This window comes from Molothrus aeneus, chromosome 3, assembly GCF_037042795.1.
Source record: "Molothrus aeneus isolate 106 chromosome 3, BPBGC_Maene_1.0, whole genome shotgun sequence".
Taxonomy (NCBI): domain Eukaryota; kingdom Metazoa; phylum Chordata; class Aves; order Passeriformes; family Icteridae; genus Molothrus; species Molothrus aeneus.
In genome coordinates this window covers 17,442,915-17,465,089 of record NC_089648.1, presented here as the reverse complement: position 1 = coordinate 17,465,089, position 22,175 = coordinate 17,442,915, and the positions used below count along the sequence as shown (strand labels likewise).

Sequence of the window (22,175 nt, the reverse complement as noted above, 5' to 3'; positions counted from 1 at the left end):
TTACTGACATAAAAAGAGAGCAGCGTTTCCTGTACAACTGCGGTCCGGGCTGGAAGAGTGGGGAGAGCACAGTGGGGCTCTCACACCACGGCTGAGACGCCTGGGCGTGGTTCGTGTGCCCGAGCCACCTCTGCTCCTTCTGCTCAGGACACTGTGGCACCCGCACAGCTGAGCAGGGACCGCGACTGACTCCGGCCAGAGTGTTTAATGATCCCAACCACTGCTCTACTGGGATTTTAGGCATGGAATTGCCCAGAAATGCTCCAGTGGTCTGCCAGCTGGAGGTGGGCTCCTGGGGGTCTGCTCTCCGAGCTGTTTCCTGTCTGCAGGGACCCCTCCCCTCCCATCCTCCCTCTCAGCCCGGGCCCGCAGAGCTGCGGGGCTGAGGAAGGCGCTGCGGAGCGCCTGGGGTCCCCCGAGCGCTGTCACTGCAGGAGCCGCACGTCTGGCTCGTCATTCATCATCGCGGTCTGCCGTGATAATGGCCCATCCGAGCCAGGAGAGATAACAGCAATAAACAGACATCCCCAATGCCAATTGTCCCTGCTGAAAATTGCTTGTTGCCTCTTGCCGAGGGATAGAAATGTAGCTGAGCCTTGATTGAAAAATTCCGGGAAAGCTGCCTTATCTTATTGCTTTGCCAGATTAAAAAAGCCTCATACATAAAAATAGACCAAATGAATGAAGAATTTACAAACATCTATATTTTGTGTTAGGAATTGTGTTAAAATTAGGAAAACAGCTGAAGACACTGATTTATACAACTGTGACTATTTCAGGCAATGAAGGTTTACATATCACAGTTTAACAAGATAAAAGATCTCCCACGAAATACATAGATGACAGACAACTCATCTGAATTTGACATAACACAGCATCAAGTACACATGTAATGTGATGAACAGTGCCAGGTCATTCCCCAGTTAGGTAACATACAACCTCTTGAATAAGGCAATTCAAATATAACTCTTAATTCAAATCACAACATACCCAGGCAGCATGCAGGGAAAAGTCATTTATTTTGTATATTGAAATGACACAACTTGCAACATGTTTCCATTTTATGTAGTTGGAACAACAGGATATAAACCATTCAAATAATATATATATATTTATATATATCTCAAGTCAACAGTTGTCTTTACTGGAATAAAGATTATCTGTTTTTGGTAAAAATAAAACTATTTGAATTCACTAATTAACAAAATGCACAGTGATCAGAAACCCAATTCTTCTCACCATTGTCTTCCCTGGCTCGCTCTGTTTCCCTGTAACGCAGCAGCTGCAGAGCCCCAGGTTCAGAGAGCCCGGGGGAACAAACGCTCCCTGGCAGTGCTCCCCAGGGCTGCAGAGTGCCACCCACGGACAGCAGTCCTCCCACCACACCCTATGGCTTGGAAACTGCTTTTCCCACCTCCCTTCCCAATAAAACACGTGCCTGACCTTGGGGGAGTCAAAAGTTGAATTGCTTGTGGAAACACATTCACTGGAACAGGGCTTTAATTTCTTTTTTTACCCATTGATTCCTGCAGACCTTTATGACCAAGATATTTAAGAAATTGTGAATCTGCTCAGAAGGGAAAAAATCTGAGCCAAAAATCTCTTTGAAGTGGTGGAGCCTAACAGACGTGGCTGAGGATTTATTTCCACTGCAGCAGACCTGGGGATCACAGAAGATAGTGAAGGCTTTCCCTAGTATTGAAAAGTCATTTCAAAAGGGAGAAATGAAGAAGGGAAAGATTTTTCTCCACAATAATAATAATAAAAAAAAATAGTAATTTCTCAAAGGCTAATCTAGGCAGCTTCTCCATGGTAAAAGGCTGTACTTCCCCCTGTTTTAAGTGGATACCTGCAGGGATGGATCCTCTTGCCAAAGTGTCCCCTGGTGGCTGGCTGTCCCTTGTCCTGTCCCCACGTGAGGAAGGGGACAGGTCTGGATGCCAGCAGGATTCCCTGTGCCAGGGGTTCAGGGCTGCTGGCAGGTGTGTGAGGGAATGGCTTTGGGCTGAAGCCCCACAAGCTCTGGGTGAGGGTTCCCCATGTGCCACAGGGCCTATTAAGGGATAGTAAATAAATCATGCCCATAAATAATGGAGAGGCTAAGATTGGATGCAAGGGGATCCAAATGCCCCAAGCCTGGGGATGGGATTCTTGGGAGATTTCTCTCATTTGGGGAAACTACACACCAGCCACAGCAGCAGCAGCAGCAGCAGCCAAGGTCTTCCTGCTGGACAGCTGTCCCAGGCTTCCAACCCCATCTGTCAGCCAGAGGAACCATGGGAAAAACCAGATTTTCAGAGTGATTGTTACTGGATCCTGTTTGTCACCTTTGCAGAGTTGTCTCGTGCCTCCCTACTACTCTATTTACTGCTCTAGTAAAAAATCATTGGAATATTTCTTTGCCCTTAAAGATACAAAAAAAAAAAAAAAGAAATCTTCAAAAGATATGGGGAGAAAGGTCCTTTCACAATGACATTCAGAGCAAAAAGAGAGAAACGACATCTTACAGATCATTAGAGAGCTATCTTTGGCAGAATATTTAAAATAAATTATTTTTACAAATATTTTCTGCAGTCATATATTTATTTTGAATAGTTCACTTTCAGCTATAGGGTTCACTACTCTCTATTGATAGGAAAACACCACAAATATAAAAATATATGAGCTCAGCACAACTTTTAGGCTACCACGACTGTGTCCAATAATTTCAAAAGTTGTAGATCAATACCACGGAAAATATGAAACAGGTTTTCTAGGAGCGTGTGTCGGGTTAGAAGGTCACAGCTCGTGGCTGCTGTAGGACACGCCAGGGAGGGCGGCTGGCTTGGCTGGGAAGGAGCTGGAGAAGCTGGACGCTCGGAGCCAGTCTCTGCCTTCCCGCGGGGAATCGTCTCTCTGGGACCCCCAAGGCTTACAGATGTCCTGCTGGGCGCTGGCTGCGGGCTGGGGAGCAGCTGGGTGACCCTGGGCTCCGGATGGGTCCGGCCGTGCCCGGCCCCTGCTGTGCCCCGGGAAGGAGGGAGGGAAAGCGCGGCTGCTCCCGCTCCCAAAGCTGCCCCTTCCACCTTCGTGCACCGAGGGAGCCGCACGCAGGGCCAGACCCTGCCCCAGACCGTGTCAGAGCCCATCAGGACGGGGACTCTGCTGGGAGCCCCCAGCCCGAGCCGTGGTGGCCCCAGAAGGGGCCTCGCCTGGTGCCAGTCTCCCCCTGCAGCACCGAGTCCACCAAACATTGAGATTTACATATTTTGCTTTGTTTATACAGCATGTACAGAATATACAGCATCGGACAATTATTTCCCAGTAGACTGGAAGTGTCTCCCAAGATGACCTCTTTTATCAACAAATATATATATAAATTGACAGTAATAAAAGAGTTGTACCAACAAATATTATGGCTTTTCAAATAGTGTAGCTGCATTGTGCCATTGAATTTGTGAGGAACTGTGACAGAGACAGAGAGACTGGGGGGCTCCAGCTGCTGAGCCTGGGGGTGACCCTCAGCTTGGGGCACAAGCTGGGGCAGGGCCAGCTTGTGGCGCCAAGCACGGCTCAGGTGGCAGAGGGAAGGTGGAGCTCAATTTATGACCCAGGCTCTGGTTTCTGTCTCCAGGCAAACCAGCTCTCCTGCAAACTCTCAGCCCAGCTTTGGAATAATTTGGCTCTGTCCAGCTGGGGTCTGCCTGCCCTGTCCCTGCTGGGGGGACCAGGGGGCTGGTTGGGCTGTCAGAGATCTCTCCCTCTCTCTCTCCCTCTCTCTCTATCAAGGTTTGCACAAGATGTCTGTCTGCCCTAGAGTGCCTTGTGGTTGTGAGAGGGGACACACACAGGGTGATGGGTGACAGGATGGCGGTGGCAGGTGGCTTTGGGTGCATCAGGAAGGGTGGTCACAGCCTCCTCCCTGCCTGCCTGCCCCGTGCTGCTCCGGGGGAGCTGCCCTCGGGCTGAGCAGGGGCACATTGGTGCCTGTCAGAGACTGGCGCCTGTTAGAGGAGAGCAGGAAAGTGAGAGCCATTCTTTCTGGAGCACATCCAAAATTCCAGAGGACAACTTGCCTTGGCAGTGCTGTCCCCAGCCACCACCCTGGCATGGGGTGCCCATGAGGAGACTCACCACACGCCTGCTGCATGCCTCCTCCCATGGGCTGCATCCAGCCACCAGCTGTCCCCACCGCTTCTCAGGCCCACTTTGAGCTCCTTCCCTCCTGCATCCCACTATTCCAGGGGACCCTTGCTGTGGGCAGTGTCCAGCAGCCCTTGCACAGGCTGTGCAGGCAGATCCCTGCCCGAGTGTCCCTCTGCTCCTGAGAGGGACAGTGGGAGGAGCTGCTGACATGGATTACATCTCTGCCAAGAAAGATGTCCTCTTTTCTGAGATGGTTTCTCTAGAAGGAGAAGCAGCCATTCAAGTGTGCAGAAATGACTTTTGAGAACTGGAGTGGTCGTTTAAGCATCAAGATAATTTGGCCACTTCATTACAGCAGAAAATAAGTGATGGATCTAAATTACCCCTACTGTAGGGGTTTTTAACTAATTCCCATCTCATTTATCTCTCCTTTGGAATATTATGGCCACTCCTTGCAGGCATCTCTGGCTGATGCTCCCACGAGGAAGCCCAGGGAGCCCAGGTGTCTCCTTTGGCTGTGCCTGCAGGATGCTGAGCAGGGAGCAGCCCCTCCCTCAGGGCAGCAATATGGGGAGTGAGTACCATGGGGAACCTGCTGCCTTTGAGATGGGGAGGTTTCCCAAGCACTGCCTGGCAGTCTGGCTGCTTTTTGCTGGGTTTGTATTTGGGGTGGGAGGTAGGATGTGGTCTGTCTACTCCGTGTCCTCTTCTCGCTTGATCAGCAGTGATGCTCTCACGTGGTGAGCACCGGGTGTGCCAGAGACCTCTCTGGGCAGCCTGGAGACAGCAGGAGGGATAAAAGTGCCCATCACTGCTGAGTGGCCTTCAGGAAGTTCACGATTTGGATTTTACAACCTCATGTCAGGTCTTCTTGTCACAGAGACCCAGGATGCAAAGGGCTGCATTTCACAGAACCCTGTGTTTTGTGGGTTTTGCCACCATGGCTGTGTGTCTTCCAGCAGGAGCTAGGAATCCCTAGGAGAATTCACCACCTTCTGCCCTTCATCCACAAATAAAACTGCTGGATTGCTGAGCAATGTCCTCAACAGGTAGTCTTGAGAGCTGGACTGTGTGCAGAGCTGTGCCTCGTAATGCTTAATGCATTATGGAAAAAAAGAAGTAGGACAAGTATTGTCAGGGAAAAAATAAATAACATTTTCCTCCTTGGTAACACAGTGCCTGCAATGTAAGAGATATTATTGCCATCTTTTGCTCTCTTGAGCTGCAGAAAGTAGGGTAAGTTGCCTGATTAAAGAGCAAGACAAGCAGGGCTCCTGCAAGGCTCCCTGCATGGGCACATTTTCCTCAAGAGCTCGCAAGATGAAGGAGGCAACATGGGGCCAGCAAATGAAGACACAAACAGTCATGAGTTTGTTCTCATTTGAGCAGGAGGAGTTCAGCCAAGGGCCAGCTCATCACAGCTCCTACTGCAAGGCAGGGCAGGGCACAGGGCTGGAGCTGAAGCCAAGGGAGGCATCTCAGCATTACATGAAACAAGGAGAAATCCACTTGTGCACCTCCCTGCGTCCCTGGGAGTCACAAAGCTGCCAGTTTGTGAAACCTTTCAATAAAGTTCCCAAACAAGCTCTGGGACACTTTTGCACCACCAGGATCCAGCCTTGCCTGTGCCAGCACAGCAATTTCACAGGGACTTAGAAATTCTGCATGTTTCTAAGTATCTGTGCAAAGCAGCTCATCTGACAGAATCTCACACTTCTGTGAGCGAGGAGCCTGCCAGGGGCTGTGGGCTGGGGCAGAGGGGCACACACTCCTGGGGATGGCAGTGCCATGGACAGGCAATTTCCATCAGGAAAACAGAGCAAGGCTGTGCTCCATGCAGGTCTCAGCCTCCCATCTGTCAAGAGACTCCTCTGAGCTGGAAGAAATGGAGGAGAAATAAATCCCACCTCCACAAAGAGGTTGGGAGGTACAGGGAGAGAGCCCTGTGGCAGTTTCCCACATGCTGCAAGGGTTTAGGAGCTCCAAGTGTGGATAAGCATCCCAAGCCATTGCAACTTGCTCTACTTCAACTGCCCATTTCAAGAGAGGGCAGGAAAGCCTTCAACCCCCAGATAAAGCAAATTAGTTTGTTTTGGAAGCATAGAGGATGTTTGGCTTGGGGGATGGAGTTGGAGCATCTGTGGGACTCGATAATGATGGAAATTCAGCAAAAAATCTTCCACAGACTAATGAGTGAAGGACAATGGCACAATAAAAACTGTGCCTGTGGGCAGTGGCTGTGATGGTGCCTGGGTGATGAGCAGGAGGGTTTGTGGGGTTTGTGTGGAAGTTTGCCTGCTCCTTGGTTTGTTGGACCTGCTCCAGGTCCATGATGTGGGGTGGTTCATCTTCCTTGAGACACAAACAGCAAGGCTGAGCTAACAAGTGCTGTTGTTCAGTGCAGTGAGGAAGGAATTCTGTCCCACACAGGAAACCCCCAGCTGTGGGATGCTCCTCTGCAGGGAGCTTGGGAGAAAATGGAATGTGAAGAGGTTTCACAGGGGAGGCAAGCACAGAGCAGGCTGCAGGCTGGATTGTCACTGAGTGTAGATTTTGGGACCTTGAGATGGCTCGAGGCAGAATGTGGAGGACCCTGGCATCAGGTGGGGTCACTAATGGTGGGTCACTAATGGTCCTTCCCACTGCCCCCCAAACCTGGGTGGGGCTGTGTACTGGAGGGGCAGAAAGCTTTCCAGGCCAAGGGCTGTTTTGACTCAAAGAGATAAAAATCCTGTCTGCGGTTGGTGCCCATGGGCAGCCAGAGAAGCTGGAGGCTGTGCTGTGTCTGTGCAGAAATCCAAGTGCATGCCCGTGCCCGTGGCAGCCAGGACATGCTGTGGCAGTGCTTGAACAAGGTTTCCAGGTCTGGGTGGGAGCCCTTGGCACTTGTCCCTTCCCTGTGCCCTCTGGTGCTGGGCATCCCACTGGCACACCCAGCTCCAGCAGGGCTCCACAGCACTGCTCTGGGAACACTGGGTGCCCCAGTGCCCTTTCCCCACTTGTGGTGAGGGCAGCCCCAAGCTGGCATTCGCTTTGGGAAAGGGGAAGGAGCCAAGAGAGGGTGCAGAGCCTGCAGGAGGGGGTGCTGAACCACCCTGGGGGCACTGAGTCCCAGGGGCAGGACTGGCTGCTCTCGAGATGCTCCAGAGAGAGCAAGGCCCTGTGGAGACTCCTTGGATGCTCTCAGGGGCATCCCACAGGCAGAAAACCCTGCTGGTAGCAGCAAGCTCCTGCCTGTCTTTGCTGATAACAGCTCCTATGTGGCCAGGCAGACCCCTTTCCCTTGCAGTGTCCCTTCCCTCCATGTGAGGGGTGCTGCTGGCTGGCAAGAGGTACTTGGCACCTCCAGTTCCAACAGCAGAAAGGCTCACGTCCTTAAAAGGTGAGGAATCTCTCTGTATTTATTGTCCCTCGGCGCTTTTTGCAAGAATATGGATGCCTCTGGATGCTTTCCTGTGCAAGCCAGTGTTTTACAAGATAAACAGGCTTTTCCACAGCTGTGCTGAGCACGGGTATCGGCATCAGTAGTTGGTCATTGTGTGCTCAGAGAGGCCAGAAAGGTTCCAGGTGCTCTGCAAACACATTTCTCCAGGTGGGCTTGGGTGCCAAAGCCTACAGAAAATAATGCAAGGCTTTGTCCTGGAATTACACCATCCAGCATTCAGTTTTCCTCACTTTCTGGCTCTGCTCAGCTCTGTCCCTCCAGGAATGTAGTTGAACTTCCTCCTGAGTTATGTATACGGCCACCAACGCCGCCGATTCTTACGCGAGAATTTAAAAATAGCTGTAACAATAACACAGGGGCTCTGCCTCCCCAGTCCCTGCCCACAGCAGAAATAGAGCAGAGAGTTCACAGCCAGGCTCGTGACCACGGCGAGCTCCAGGCCTCCCTTCTCCCCCCTGTCCCTCCAGGGAGCAGGGATGAAGATGCACAAAGGAGTCTTGTGATGGTCCCTCAGCCCAGAGGCACCAGGGGCTGCCTGGCAGGGGTGACACAGGGACAGGAGCCTTGTTTGGCTGGAGATGAGGGGTTCACACCTTGGGATGGAGCAGTCCATGTGCTACCCTGGCACAGGTGGCAGTTGGGGTGGGCTCAGCCATGAGGCACTGCAGATCTGTGGCTCTTTCCTTTTTTCTTGTGCCTTCTCCCAGTGTTCAGGTTGTGGCCGGGATTTGCCTCCACGCCCGCTGAGCCCTGAAGAGCTGGAAATAGTTTGTCCAAGATGGCTGGGGCTATCACTGGTGTGCTCCTTCTGCTTGTCCCCACGTGCTTGGCAGTAGCCTGTGGAGTTATTTGGGTGTCTCCTGTCTCTGAATGTCCTTTGGATATGTGCTGCATCCTTTTCCATGGAAAAGTTTGCCTTTGGCTGGTGGGGTGATGAGAGGGGGTGAGAGCAAATGGGGCAGGGAAATGGACGAAGGCTGAGGGTTTGAACTGCTGCTTCTGGCAACATCCATAAACCCAGGCCTTTACCAGAGGTGCTCCATGCTCTCCCTGTGCAGGCAAGGGTGGGAGGCTGGACGAGGAAGAGATGGGAGAGTTCTGGCATTGGGCAGGTGATCCAGGGAGCTGAGCTGTGACAAGGCGTGACTGTGCCGGGGATGTGCTGCCTCCCAGCACTGCCAGCCAGTGTCTTCCCAGGGAGGACAGTTCTCTTCTGCCTCTGGAGAGTGTGGTTGGAAGAGGAGACTGTGCAGAAGAGCAGGCCTGGCACCCTTGGGAACACTGCTTCCCCTGGCTGCTCCCCCGGGACCTCTCCATGAGCCACTGGGCACACTCAGGTCACACTGGGCACACTCAGGTCACACTGCACAGCCTTGGTAAAGATGCCCAAAAGCACACGGCTGGCAGAGAGCAACTGCAGGAACAGCCTTGTCCTCAGCAAGCACTGCTCCATCATTCCCTTTGGAAAGCTCCATGAGCACAAGAGTTTTTTACTGCCTGCTAACCTGAGTGGCCACACAAGTCCCATTTGACTTGTTAATTACTTCAGCAAAGGCAATTCATTCTGAAGAAGCAAATGATGAGGGGAAAACACCTACATCACCTTTCAGCAGATGCAATTACTGGGTCAGAAGAGCTGCTTTGCTTTCACAATCCACTGCCTGGGACAAGCACAGGGACACTGCTGGCCATGCTCTCTGCTGGGGAGTGTTGAAGGCAGTGCTTGCCTGGGGCCCATCTCCAGGGCTGGTGTTTGAGTTCAGCTGTCAGAGCAGGACCTCCCAAGCGTTGCAGGGAGAGTTTATCTGGGGACAGCTCAACAGACGCTGGATGAAACACAGGGAGGAGCAACATCCCTGGCCATGGGGAGACTTTTCTCCTCCTCAGTACTGGCTGAGCTGTGTCGAGGCACAGATGGGTCTGAAATGGCCCACGGCACCTGGGCTGGGGCATGGGCAGGCACCTCCTGAGAGCAGCCCAGCCTCGTGGGGGACCTCAGGTCTGCTTTGGCATCCATGGACCCTGCCCTGCTAATGCACCTCTTGCATTCTCCCTCATAGTTAGCTCATGGTTTAACCCTCACAGGTCTCTGTGAGGCTGTAGTGAGAGCAGTTCTATACAGGTCACAAGCAGAAAGAGCTGCTTGGTACCTTGGGGGCACATCCACGGCTCTCCCCAAGCCTAGGGCAAGCCAGCACTGGCCAGGGAGGCAGCACAGGGGCAGCTCCTGGCCCCAGGAGGGTGGGCTGCCCTGCAGTTTTGTCCCTGGGTGGTTTCCTGCATCCCCCTGAGAGTGGAGCAGGTTGTGAGCCCTGGCTGTAGCACAGCACACACCGAGCCTGAGGCACCATGGAGATGGAGAGGGAGGAAGGGCATGGGATGGGGCAGGGGCGGCCGTGCCAAGGCACCACTGCCCCTGCCAGAGGCAGAAACACGGGGAAGGCAAACCAATGAGTCAAGGAAAGATGGCTACGATGGAACAGCTGGAGGGGAGAGAAGGGTTTTCCATAGAGAATATGCAGGAGCAGTACTAGATCCATCAGGAATCATTACAAACTTTATTTCTCTGTGCATTGTGTACCATTGATAAGGATTATCACAATTAGTGGACTCACTGCCTATAGTGGTGGGCAATACACACAAAGAAAAAAATGAAGCCAAACAGATGAAAATGAAATCATTGTACATAAAGGTAATCATAAACCTGAACAACCTGCACCTGTGTTTGATTTTTCCCCTAAAACAATGAGAAATAAAAAAGAAAAACCCCAAAACAAATCAAAAGTGAAAAAAGGCTCGAGAACAAAAAAAACCCCACAACTTCATATTCCTAGAGAAAATCTTACAGCAGGTTAATTAAAATTTCCACAGATAGTTCAAGATGAGTACAAATACCCCCAGCCAGCTGGTTATGGTACAAGCATCAGACATGGTTTTCAGCTGAGTGGGAAGAGCTCACCATGGGCATGCAGGCTGGGATTTTGCCTGGCTGGAATGTCTGGAAGCCTGGCAAAGGGCAGCGGGTCAGGAGACATCTCTCAACACCAGTGCCCAGTGTCTGCCCCGTGCTGCGCCCTGGGGAGCTCTACACCCACATTTCCCTGGCTCAGCTCTCTATCCCAGCCTGCATTCCTGGCACCTGGGGGTGATGCTGAGTCACACCTCCCTGTCTCATCCTGTCCAGTGACTTGGAGAGTGCAAAACACGACCTTTTCCTGGGGGGATGCGTCCTGGTCACCGCTCAGTGGAGTGGGAGATCTCGTACTGCCCTTCAGCCCTGCCTCCAAATGGCTGTGGGGAAGGACCAGCTTTGGGGACTGGTCCTGATGGCTTAACACTCAGAAACAGGGGCTGTCACTACACCTCTGGGGGTACAGGCAATAGCAGGGGGCCAAGGGCTTTGAGGCAGCCATCGACTCGAAAGGCAGAAGCATGTGAGGTGCTGGGAGTCAGCCAAGCTTGTTCCCCTCAGACTGCTCACCCCACTCCCTGGGACCCTGTGTAACACCTCCTGTGGGCAGAGGAGGCCTCACACTGGCTTCAGCACGTCAGAGGACCCCATCCACGCAGCTGCACAGAGCCTGAAGTCTCTGGAGTGTGGGTTTTCCTCCCCTGAAAACCTACAACTGCATGGCTGTTATTGCTTCTCATGGAGCCATGCCACGAGCAGTAAGTGGGGACAGCTTTCCCTCCTTTCCACCCCCGCTAAAAGTAAACAAACAAACAAACGAGCAAAACCCTATGGCAAAACTGAACTAACTAAAAATAAATAAAACCCAGTGAAAAGAAAATGCTTGTAATCTGCAATGCTCAACCCACATGGTTGGAAGGACTATCGCTATAGGATGCTATATACAGATAGATTTCATTTCATTCATGCAAATGTTACAAGTACCACGACAGCATGCCCGAGGAGGCGGAGGAGTGGGAGGAAGGCTCCCGCCGCTCCGCGCGGCCTCGGCTTGGGACACGGGACACGAGGCTGCGGCTGTGCACCCCCAAAGCATGGACAGGGAAAGGTGAGGGGCATGTGGGTGGGAAATGCTAGTTGTACACACGCCAAAACGAAACAAAAAAACCAACCCCAAAGCAATGACGAAAACGGTTTGTGTTCTATCCTTAGAAAGCTCCCAGTTTCCCCTTGTCTTCAGTTCGGTCTCTCGCTCCTCTCCAGCAGGGCCAGAGGGCCTGTTCCCGGGTGGTGAAGGCAGCTGGATGGCGGTGGGAGATCAGAACCCTTGCTCTCCTCTCCTTCCCTTGCCCACTGCTCTGTTTCTCACCAGCTACTCTGGCCTTGCTCACACCGACGCACCCCGGTCACCTTCTCATCCATCTTCCCGGGGCCAGCGGGTGAGAGTCAGCGATGGAAGGGGCTCGGTGGCCATCGGCCGCTCCTGTTGGTCGAGTTGCAGAAAGGGCCCTGCCCCTGGCTCCTGGCTGGGGCCGCTGCCTGGGGAGGGGTCCTGCTGGCTTTGGGGTCCTGCCTAGTTCAAAGGATGCTCCAAAGCCGCTTTCCATCAGCAGGTGTGTGAACATGGCAAATCTCTTTTATTCTTTCTCTGTTCATTATACACAGCTTTATATCTATATCTATACCTATATATCACTCTATATAGATATATATAGATATACACATATTTACTATCTCTGATTGTCCCTTTAGAAGCCCTTTATGTGGCAGTAGGCTTCCAGAGATGAGAAGAATATGTACAAGAGCCAGAGGAGGATAAAGAGTGAGGATGTGAGCAGCTTGGAAGTCCGCGGCCCGCCCAGCTCACCTCCGATCTCGGGTCTCCGCCGGTAGAGCAGCACTCCCACACTGATAAAAGCAAAAATGGTGAAGAGGGTGACGGAGAAGGCCAGTGTGCCAGGGGAGACTTGGAAGGCTTGTCCGTGTGCCGCGTGGTAGATGGCTGCGATGGACCAGGCCACCCCGATGCCCAGGAAAACGTTCACAGCGTTGCTCCCGGTGACGTTCCCGATGGACGCGTCTGCATACTGGTCCTGCGTTGCTGCTACTTTGCTGGCAAATGTGTCTGCAAAGGAAAGACGGGGAGAAACCCTCAGGAAACACCCAGGAAAAGAGGGCAGCTTGGGGACAAATGTCAATGGCAACACCTGGGGAAAGAAAATAATGGGTAAGGGGATAGAGTACAGCCCCTTCTAATGGAAATTCCAGGGAATCAGGGGACCATCTGGCTCTTCCTGGACCATCAGGGTCTGGAAATGCACAGGGGGGAATCTCAATGGTCAGAAATACAGGGCTTCCCCCAGTATGGCCTCTAGCACCTTTTGCCTCCCTGAAGCCTTGTGCAGGCCCTGACACCTTGGTAAACCAGGTCATCCTCCAACCCTTGGGAAGTAAAACTGTGTGGGTGGGTGCATGCTTGCCCAGGTGCTCTGCCAGCTTTAGTACCAGTGAGAAAACTTGGCTGGCCATTTTAATAGAAAACCTTGTGTCAGGCAGACCAGCCTGATCTGCTCTGCGCCACAGGGAAGTGCTGATTTTACATCCAAACCCACTCTGGATCTGCAGAGGGAAGGAAAAGCAGGAGGGATTAGCCCGTGGGTTGGTTCAGGTGAGCACTCTCAGCTAACAATGAGAAGGTGAGTCCTGAGCATATCTGCACTCCCAGATTCCCTTGAGTACAGTCAGCCCAGTGTGGCTCAGGAAAAGAAAACAATGAGGTCATATTTCACATTTTTATATTCTACAGAATTTCCTTTCTGTTCCTCCCCAATGAGCTCCAAGGTGTGATGGCAAAGTGCAGCCTGGCACAGAGATCCAGCTCCATGGAACAGGAGGGGATGGGCACATAGAAGCACAGTGAGAGGGTCCATTTGCAGCAAAGAAATCAAAAGTCTGCTTTATTAAAAAAAAAAAAAAGCTGCCATGGAAATGCACCTAAGGGAAGGAAAAGGCCTTGATCATGGTGCAGTGACAGAGTTGTGGGACAGTGCTGATGCCTTTGTGGCTCTGCAGCTGCCACTGGGGGAGAAGGGATGAGTGTAGAAACAACCACGTGCACTTCTGCAAGTTTGAGCAGTGCTTTCAATACAGAGAAAGTCCCTGTCAGTGTTGATTTCTGTGTGCCCTCCTCTGGTGCCTGCCCATCTCCTGGAAAGCAGGGCTGAACCAGCACCCAGCTAACACAGCAAGGCCTGGGAGCCAACCGAAACAAGAGTAGCCCAATGTATTCTAAAAAAGAACTTCTTAAATGCCACCTTATGCCAGCCAAAGCAGGAGGGAAGACTTTCACTGTCAAACATGTGAAGAAGCTCTGCAAACCTTCTGCTAAAGCCTCTGCTGCCAGAGGTCTAAAAAATGCTCCTTCTTCTGTTCCTTGCCCCAGATCTGCTCTCTTTTGGTTCTGCTGCTTCTTCTCTTTGCCTTTGCTAGCAGTAGGACAATTTCAGGATCTCTGAGCATCTAGGTGCTGATAACTCTAAGTTTGAAGGTGGTGAGGGAAGGGGTGACTGATGCAAAGGATGGTTGGGGTGGGTCAGAGCCCCTTGTCCAGAAATCAGGCTCTGCCTGCCCAGCACAGCCCATGGGAGAAGGTGAGTGAAAGGCACAGACTCTCTTACACAAGCTGACATGGGAATCCACAGAGCTTCACAAGTTGCATTTCAAGAGTTCCCCCAGCTCAGCAACCTCACCTTGATCCATCTGAACCTTGTCTCACACAAAGGTGTCCATGCTGGAAAGTGTGCCCTGAGTACAGACTCACACTTAATTCACCCAGGAGCAAAGTGAAAGCAGCAGATGCTTAAGATGCAGGACTGCCAATGCTGGCAGCATTTTAACTGAAGGCAAATTCCAAAGTGGATACCAGGGAGGCTGCCCACAGAAACAGATATTTCACAGTCTTTACAGTGGGATGGGCCTTGAAATAATTCCCACGGGACTGAATCCACATCCTGGTTCTATCCTTCAGCCCATCTGAGACTGAAAACCAATTTCCATCTGTATCTCAAACCTGTGCTTTGGGATCCTGCAGAGCACAGCCCTCCCCAGCCCCAGCCCCAGCCCCAGCCTGGGTGGAGATGGAGCTTCACAGCAAACCCCGTGGCTCTGCTTACCTGGCACCGATGTCCCCAGGGCGACAAACACGACGGCAGTGACGGAGTCCTTCAAGCCAATGGTGCAGCCAAAGTGGGATGCCAGGTCACCAATGAAAGCTGTCAGGAGCCCAATCATGAGGATGGAGACAACGAAGCAAGCCCAGCCATTCCAGTAGTCTGTCGGGGGCACGAAGGCAAAAAGGACCTTCCAGAAGACGGTCAGAAAGTGCATCACGTAGTCAAAGCAGGAGGGCAGCTTCTCCTCCCCACATTCATCGTCATCGTCATCTTCTCCTGGAGAACACAGCAGTGCCTGATCAGATTTGCTTATCCTGGGGGAGGTTGGGCAAAGCTCCTGTGCAAACTGCAGTTCCTAAAATGCTGTGTCTCATGATTTGGGCCCTGGAAGGCCTTGACTTCCAAATGTCTTATTTTCTGAGCAATCATCAGAGTGGCTCGATGACCTTTCCTTACCCTTTCCACAGCACAGAGATAGACCCCAGAGGCAATGGTTTAAAAAAACAACCTGCACTTCAGAAAATGCAGACCCTTGTGCCAGCACCTCTGCCTGAATTTAACCATCAGTTGCTTTCTGGGACTCAGCTCCTGCTCAAGAGCTCTTCCTCCAGAAGAAGTGGGAAAAAGCCAAGCTTGTGCTGGCTGGAGCTGACTGGGGCAGGCAAACCCACTGAGAGCAACTCCTGCCTTGAGGAGACTCCCACAGGGAAGCCCCTTCTGGGCTGCTCTGAGCTGCTTTCCACAAGTGCCTGCAATTGCTTTCAGCTCTCTGGAAAGGCAGCTGGCTTTGATGGTTGCTGAGCTGCTCTGGTGCTTCACCTTACCTTTGCTGCAAACCAGGATCAAGTGATGGATTTTTGCCTGCCCTAAAGCCTCCCCGCTCAATCACTGCTGGCTGTCGTTCCCTGCTGCACTTCCCTGCCCCTTCACATGCTTCCCTATAAGCTCTGGTTGCCCATTCCTTGATGTCTGGTCTGTCCTAGGTCAGTGGGAATTCCCTTTCCTGCTCCAGGCATTGGCACCTCACCTGTCTCTGCAAAAGCACTTGGCATCCAGCCTACAGGGAGTCCCCACGGGGTGGGGGTGACCCCACCAGGGAGCCCCCTGGGGCTGGTGGCCCCTTGCCTGGCTCCTGCAGCTCTGAGGAGCTGTCTGGAGAGCCTGCTGGCCAGCCTGTACCTCAGGCAAGCTGCACGGCAAATGTGGGGCCTCCCCAGCCTGGCACAGTGCACAACATCACTGTTGTGGCATAGTCAAAAACTCCTCCTGCTCACATGGAACCACTCCCAGACTTGAAGGGGAGGTGACACTTTTCCAACTAAGCCAGTGGGAGCTTTCCTGCTGCCCTTAAGAAACAAGGATGAGTTTCTAAGTCACAAATGTTCAGGATTCCAAGGCTAAGTCATGCTAAAGACGTCTCTTGCATTTTGTCTGGTGATTTTCCATGTCTTTGATGCTTTTTGTTTTCCCACCAAGTATGTGGACCACGAGGTCTCCCTGCATGGCTGTTGAAAGAAGCCCCTTAGCAAGGGGAAGATGCAAGCTTTGGAGCTTCAAACTCACTATGGCAGAAACAGCAGCTAATCAGTGTTATTATTTTGGCAGATATAAATACCCATTCCTGTGCATTGTTGTGAAGATAAGGAGCAGTTTTCCAGCCTGGAAAGCCTATGTTGGCCTGTGTTTTCCCTCAATGTGCAAAGGCTGCTAATGGCAGGATAGACCATGCTGTGCTCGAGCTGTAATTCTGCAGCAGGTACTTCAATCCTCTGCCAAGCTCAGGGAGGCATCAGGACTGCTATGGACCTGAATCTTTATGGAGATGGTAAAACAGACTGAAAAATGAACATCTATGCCACTGTCATAACACTCATCCAGATCTGCCTATCATTGTGTTAAGCAGCCATGATGTCTCTGTTTTGAAGAGCTGGCCAGATCTTGTGGAGGTGACTTGAAACACAGAGTGGTGACCCAGGGGCGCATTCATAAACAGGCCTGCAAGCCCCAGAATGTTTTTGCTGTGGAAGAAACTTTATAGCTTTTGGGCGCAGACTAAAGGAGCTGAGTGACAGGCTCTGGACAGCCCAGAATGGCACAGCACAGTGTGGCACAGCCTTGTCTGTGCACTGCCCTTCCACAGACCTCACCTTCTGCTGCTCCATCCCCCAGTAAACACTGCCCTGAGTTGATCATTGGGTGGGAAATGGGGGTTTAAAGTTTCTTTTCTCAGCTGGGATGTTACATTTTGAAGTGGTGATGGGTGACTTTTACCTGGTATCCAGAGTGAGCTGTGGGGGAAAACCTCAAACCCAATCTCCAGTGCTTAAGGCATTTTAATTTATCTGGCACAAAGCTTGAGGAGCTAAAGCCAGGGTACCTCCAGAGCTCAGAGACAAACTACCACTGAGATCCACAACTGCAAGGGACAGCTCATGTCCACCAAAATACATCCCATTTATTAAATGCTTGTTAATCATCTGTTAGCTCTGATCATGGCTGTATATTCCAGATATGAGGGCAACAGGGCATCCACATAACTGCAGTCTTTACGTGTGTCACAGAAATGGGATCCAACCGTCAGTGACTATCTTTGCTTTAACATGGGATGCAATTACATAATTGGTTCTGGCATAGATTAGTTTAGCCATATTAGCTACAAAACCTGCAGCAAGGATTGTCTTGCATGATAAGTTCATGCTGAATCCAAAATAATGGGAGGCTCTTGCCTGGAGGCTCTGAGAAGAACTGTGCTACAAGAGGAGGGATCACAATCTGAGGAGAAAGCTGCTGCACAGTGTCCTGCCCTTGTTTTCCAGAGGCAGAGGGCAAATGGTACTGCCATCATTTTTAATTATATGGTGCTGGGCAGAGGTTACGTTGTATAGCAGAGTTAGAGGTAGGAAGCTGAGCACTCCCCCATGCACTTCAGCACACAATTAGCCAGATGAGAGGTAATTGCCTTCCCCAGGGATTTAATTTAAACTGGTTGATTTTGCCCTAATGTGTGCACACACAGCCCAGGCTGGGCTCTGGGATTGTAACATCCAGACAGTAAGTAACAGTGTTTCCAGCTGTTAAAACAGCATCTGGAGGAGACCTTTTCTTCCTTCTTCCACATATATGGGAATAATATCCTGTACTGGTAAACATGGCAGTGGCACCTGCGAGAATGGCACAACAAGGCATTTGAGGGAAAGGCAATTCTCCAAGGGAGGGAAGATAAGATCACACAGAATCTGGATCAGCCACAGATATGATGTGCTGCTGCAGCTATTGGGCTGCTGAGCCATAATCCTCCAGCCACAGCTGGCTGGGGCAGCAGGAGTTCCAGAAAGCAGGGTGTGTCAAGGGAGAGTTTTGGCTCAGAGAGAGTGACTGCCTTCAGGATTTGCACCCTCACTACTGCGTTGTCCTCACCACAGAGGTACAGGGAGAACCAGGGAAGGGGAGCATTGTTGCTTCACACCAGCCTTATTTATGCCACTCTGAATTTCCACACTGTGTTCTCCTCCCAGATCTCTCCCACTGAACTGACTTTTCCCCCTCTGCCGTCTGCTACCAGCCAAGGTGTTGCTCTGCCTGGTGCTACAGACACGCTTCATGCAGAAGGTTTCCTACACATGAGACAAGGTGCCCTCACAAAAGGCTTTAATCAGCTGCCTTATTTATGCAGAAGCTGTAAATAACTCTGCCACCTGCTTTGCCTCCTGCTGCTCCACTACAGCCTGTGTTAGTGATGCTGCCGAGGCGAGGCGAGGGTGATCGTAATTCACCTGGAGCTGCAGCCCAAACTCACCCGCGCTGACAGTAATGGCCTCAATAAACTGCTCCCTCCAGCTGTTTGTGCCAACCACCAGGGCCAAGTTCGTCTTCTTAATGAGCTTGTCCACCGTGTTCTGTGGAGAGAGATGCAGAGCAGAGAATTAGGGGCTGGAGATACAGGGCTAAAGCCCACCAATGCCACTGTTTATGGGTATGTGTTTATGGAGCAAGCTCATTAGATTTTAAGCTCAAGAGACCCAAATGTAAGTACTTGCAATTCCTTTCGCTGCTGCTAAAAAAGACCTTAGGAAACCTGCTCATGGATGGGAGTTTAAACCATCTCAGAGCCATAGTAAGGGTTGCCTGTTATATTTTTATACTACAGAAAAATGGAGAAGATAATGAAATGGCCGGTTTTCAGCTCTTGGCCTGGCACATGCATTCACGGCAGCTGAGCCACACAACCATTACTTGCATTTGGGGTTATCAGCCCTTTGCACTGGGAGTGCCAGGCTTGGGGCTCACTCAAGGCTGCCTGTAAGTAGGAGCAGTGTGTAGAACTCACTGTGAGAACAGGGTCATGTTTTAAAGCAACCTGCAGCATTTGGGACCTCAGTTCCTGTTTCCTATGTGATTCCATGCACTGCCTTGCTTTGCTCCAATACCATCACCATGTGCCTCCCAGCACTGCACAAACCCAAAAGGAGGAGGGGGGAAGAAGAAGAGGGATTCAGGATGTGAACAGTACCTTGAACTCATAGGATTCCTCAATGATGATCTCGAGTTTGGTGTGCTCCCCCAGGACTGGGCGCCCCATCTCTGCGATTCGACGCTCTTCCTCCTCCTTGCTGGTCAGGGGCTGCTTTTCCTCATTCTCCTCTGCAAAGCAAAGAGCCCGTGGGTGAAGCAGGCCGCAGCTGGGCACTCTGGATCTGGCCTCTTGTCAGAGGGGGAGGTCAGGAGTCCTCCAGATGGGAGCATGAGCGACAGAAGCGACAGAACAGCAGAGAAGGAGTTCATGGAGCAACAGACAGGATAGTTCTATGGAATGCTACCAAGAGGTCTGCAACTCATCCAACCTCAGGAGGAGTCCTGCTCATCCTGGGGCTGAGGAATAGCTTATTGCTTGGTAATTACTTGGTTATTAATTGCTGCCTCTGCCACTGGGCTGCTGGGAAGGGGAAAGATCAGCACTAAGGCTGCTCCATTCCCCAGCACTCCAGGTCAGCACTGAGGTACAGTCAGGGCAATTCCACCAGCCTGTTACAGCAAGAGAGCTCTGTCAGCAGCCCCTGGGCTGAGACAGAGATGGAATCTTGGCTCTGCCTCCTTCTGAGCAGGGCTTTGCCTTGGAGAGGGGGCTGGCAGCCAATGCCTGCTGTGATGGTGGGGCTGGAGGGAAGAGCACAGATGTAAGAAACCATCCACAGGCCAATGCCTGGCTCCAAACCCTAAAAGAGGAGGCAGCAGAGGGAGTACAAGATCAGTGAAGCAGGTCTGCATCTCCACTGTCATCTGTGTGACCTCTGGGGCATGGGGACTGCAGGCAGCGCACCCTTTGTCACTGTCCTTTATGCAGACCCCACTGAACTCCCTTCCAGTCCACCTGAGGGATGGGCAGGAGAACATTAGGGCTACAGAAGACTGGAGTTAATCTGTCAGTAGGCAAACACCCCAGTCAGTCCATGTGAGACTGACATGGTGCCACACCACAGGTACCTTGGATGGAGACCACGGTGCAAGGAAGAGGATGATCTCTAGCCTGGACCTTCCTGAAGACAGGTTTGCCTATTAAAGTGATCAGCAGGAGATCAGCAGGGGGGACTGCACACCCTCTACAAGCTGTCCCCGTGCAGTTAGTAAACTCCACTCTTATGTCACACGGGGTTAGTGCTGCTCCCTTGCTGGATGCCCCTTGTCTGCTCAGGTGGCATGGAGCTGAGGGAAAGCCCTTCTCCTCCTGCAGGCCAAAGAGACCCACCTTGGAGCCAGAGCCTCCTAAATCTGAACTATGTTTCCAGGGCTCCTGAGGGGCAATGTAGGGGACCCAGGACCTCCTTGTCCCGTGCTGTTCAGCTGAAGGAGGGAAGCTTGGCTGGCTCATGCCAGAGGAGCCATAGGTCCTGCCCCTCCCGCAGCGCTCGGGCCTGGGAAGCGAGGAAAGAGCCCTGTGCGCAGGGAGGGGACAACTGGACCAAATGGAGAAGGCCACCCTGCTCCAAGACACGGAGAGGAGTTGTTTGTGGCTTGGGGGGTGACAAGTGACCATCCCCAAGGGGAGGTTAGGTGTGTGAGGCAGGCAGAGCACTCTGTGGGAGCACACGGAGTTAGCGGGACCGGCCGGGCCGGGCAGGCCGCGCCTGCTTACCATGGCAGAGTTTCCCTCCAGGACAGAACAAAAGCAAAGAGGAAACCAAGAGGAAAGAGCAGGGTGAGCATATGGCCATTAAGAGAAAGGAACAGGGGGACAGGGGAAGAGTAGAAATCCATACCTGTGATGGTGAAGCCACCTAGATGAAACAAAAAATGAGAAAAAGGGAGAGAGAGAGAGAGAGAGAATTAATGAGGATTCGCATTTGCACGTCAACACAGACATGGTGGTCCTTCCCTGCCCCACTATGGACATGGGGTCTGCTCCCCAGCATACACCTCAGGGATAGTGTGGGGAAACCTGGACACAGGCTTTTCAACCCACATGTGCAAGCTGCCACCCCTTGGTGTCTGATATATGCTGTGGAAGGGGTGAAATCTGTGGGTGCATGGGGAATGAGGATGCCCACTCCCCAGCTGCCCTACCCTGGAGGTGGCCAGCAAGGAAATTCAAAGGTTGCTTAGGCTCTAAGTCTCCCCAAGACAGGAGGTAAGGTTTGTACTGTCTCTTCAAAAAGGATTGGCCAACTTTCCTGTCCAGCCACAAGCATCTCTCAGTCACCAGGAAATCCTGTATTGCCACACCACTTTAGAGGTGATGGGTTCATTTGTGTGGCACAGGTTTGTATCTCGGGGTGCTGGCAGATTTACTCTGGCTGTAACAGCACCACCCCCTCCAAAAATGCTCCTTGCACCACCTCTTAATATTGGTGACTTTGGGGCTCTACTCTAAGGAAAGATGGGGCATTAGGTACTTGAGCTTGCTTAAACAGTGCTGACCACCCTAAAAGAGAATGCTGTGAGCAAAGAAAAACATCAAGCAAAATCGACTGTCTTCCAAAGATATGCAAACCAGAAAAATGGAAAGGAAAAATGAATGCGCTTACCAAGCTCATTCAACAACAGGGCTGTGAAGGAGACAGAGACAAACACAGAAGAAGAAAAGTAAATGAATAATGAAATCAAAAGGGATATCCACAGAAAGACACCAGATCCCAGGGCAGAGATTTCAGATCTGTAAAGCTGCAGGATACCATTAGTGTTAAGAGAAAGACACTGAACAGAAATGTTTCATGGGATTGTGAATTTAAAATAAAAACCACTGCAAACATGGGGTGGATATGGGATTAGAAGACATACTCCCAAAAATTCATTTTTCCCCTTTGAATTGTATGTGCAAGATCTTCCATTGGTCTCAGAGGCAGTTCTGCCCCGGGGTGGGACACAAGATGTCCCATATGCAGCAGCTACTGGCTTTGACTCCTCCAGCTGCCTGATGGGGAGCAATGGCTCCGGTGGCAGCTGCACTTTTGGCACAGACAATGAGAGAAGAAAAGTCTGTGGCAAGGCTTGGCTCAAGGGTCTTCTTGGTCAACATTTTAGATCTCCA

At 51.7% G+C, this 22,175-nt stretch overlaps 1 protein-coding gene across 5 annotated transcripts in view; it reads right to left on the bottom strand.

Moving 5' to 3' along the window:
- Positions 1–682: 682 nt before the first annotated feature.
- SLC8A1 (solute carrier family 8 member A1) overlaps positions 683–22,175 on the bottom strand; it is a 114,885-nt gene continuing 93,392 nt past the window's right edge. For 2 of the 5 annotated variants that reach the window (XM_066546383.1, XM_066546384.1), the window contains exons 4-9: positions 21,673–21,693; positions 20,908–20,925; positions 19,164–19,294; positions 18,450–18,549; positions 14,654–14,929; positions 683–12,606 (exon numbers count right to left, since the gene is read on the bottom strand). In XM_066546383.1, coding sequence (XP_066402480.1) covers positions 12,230–12,606; positions 14,654–14,929; positions 18,450–18,549; positions 19,164–19,294; positions 20,908–20,925; positions 21,673–21,693 — 923 coding nt within the window. In that variant the 3' untranslated portion in view covers positions 683–12,229. The remainder of the gene's footprint in view (positions 12,607–14,653; positions 14,930–18,449; positions 18,550–19,163; positions 19,295–20,907; positions 20,926–21,672; positions 21,694–22,175) is intronic. The other 3 variants (XM_066546385.1, XM_066546386.1, XM_066546387.1) reach the window with 2 other exon arrangements.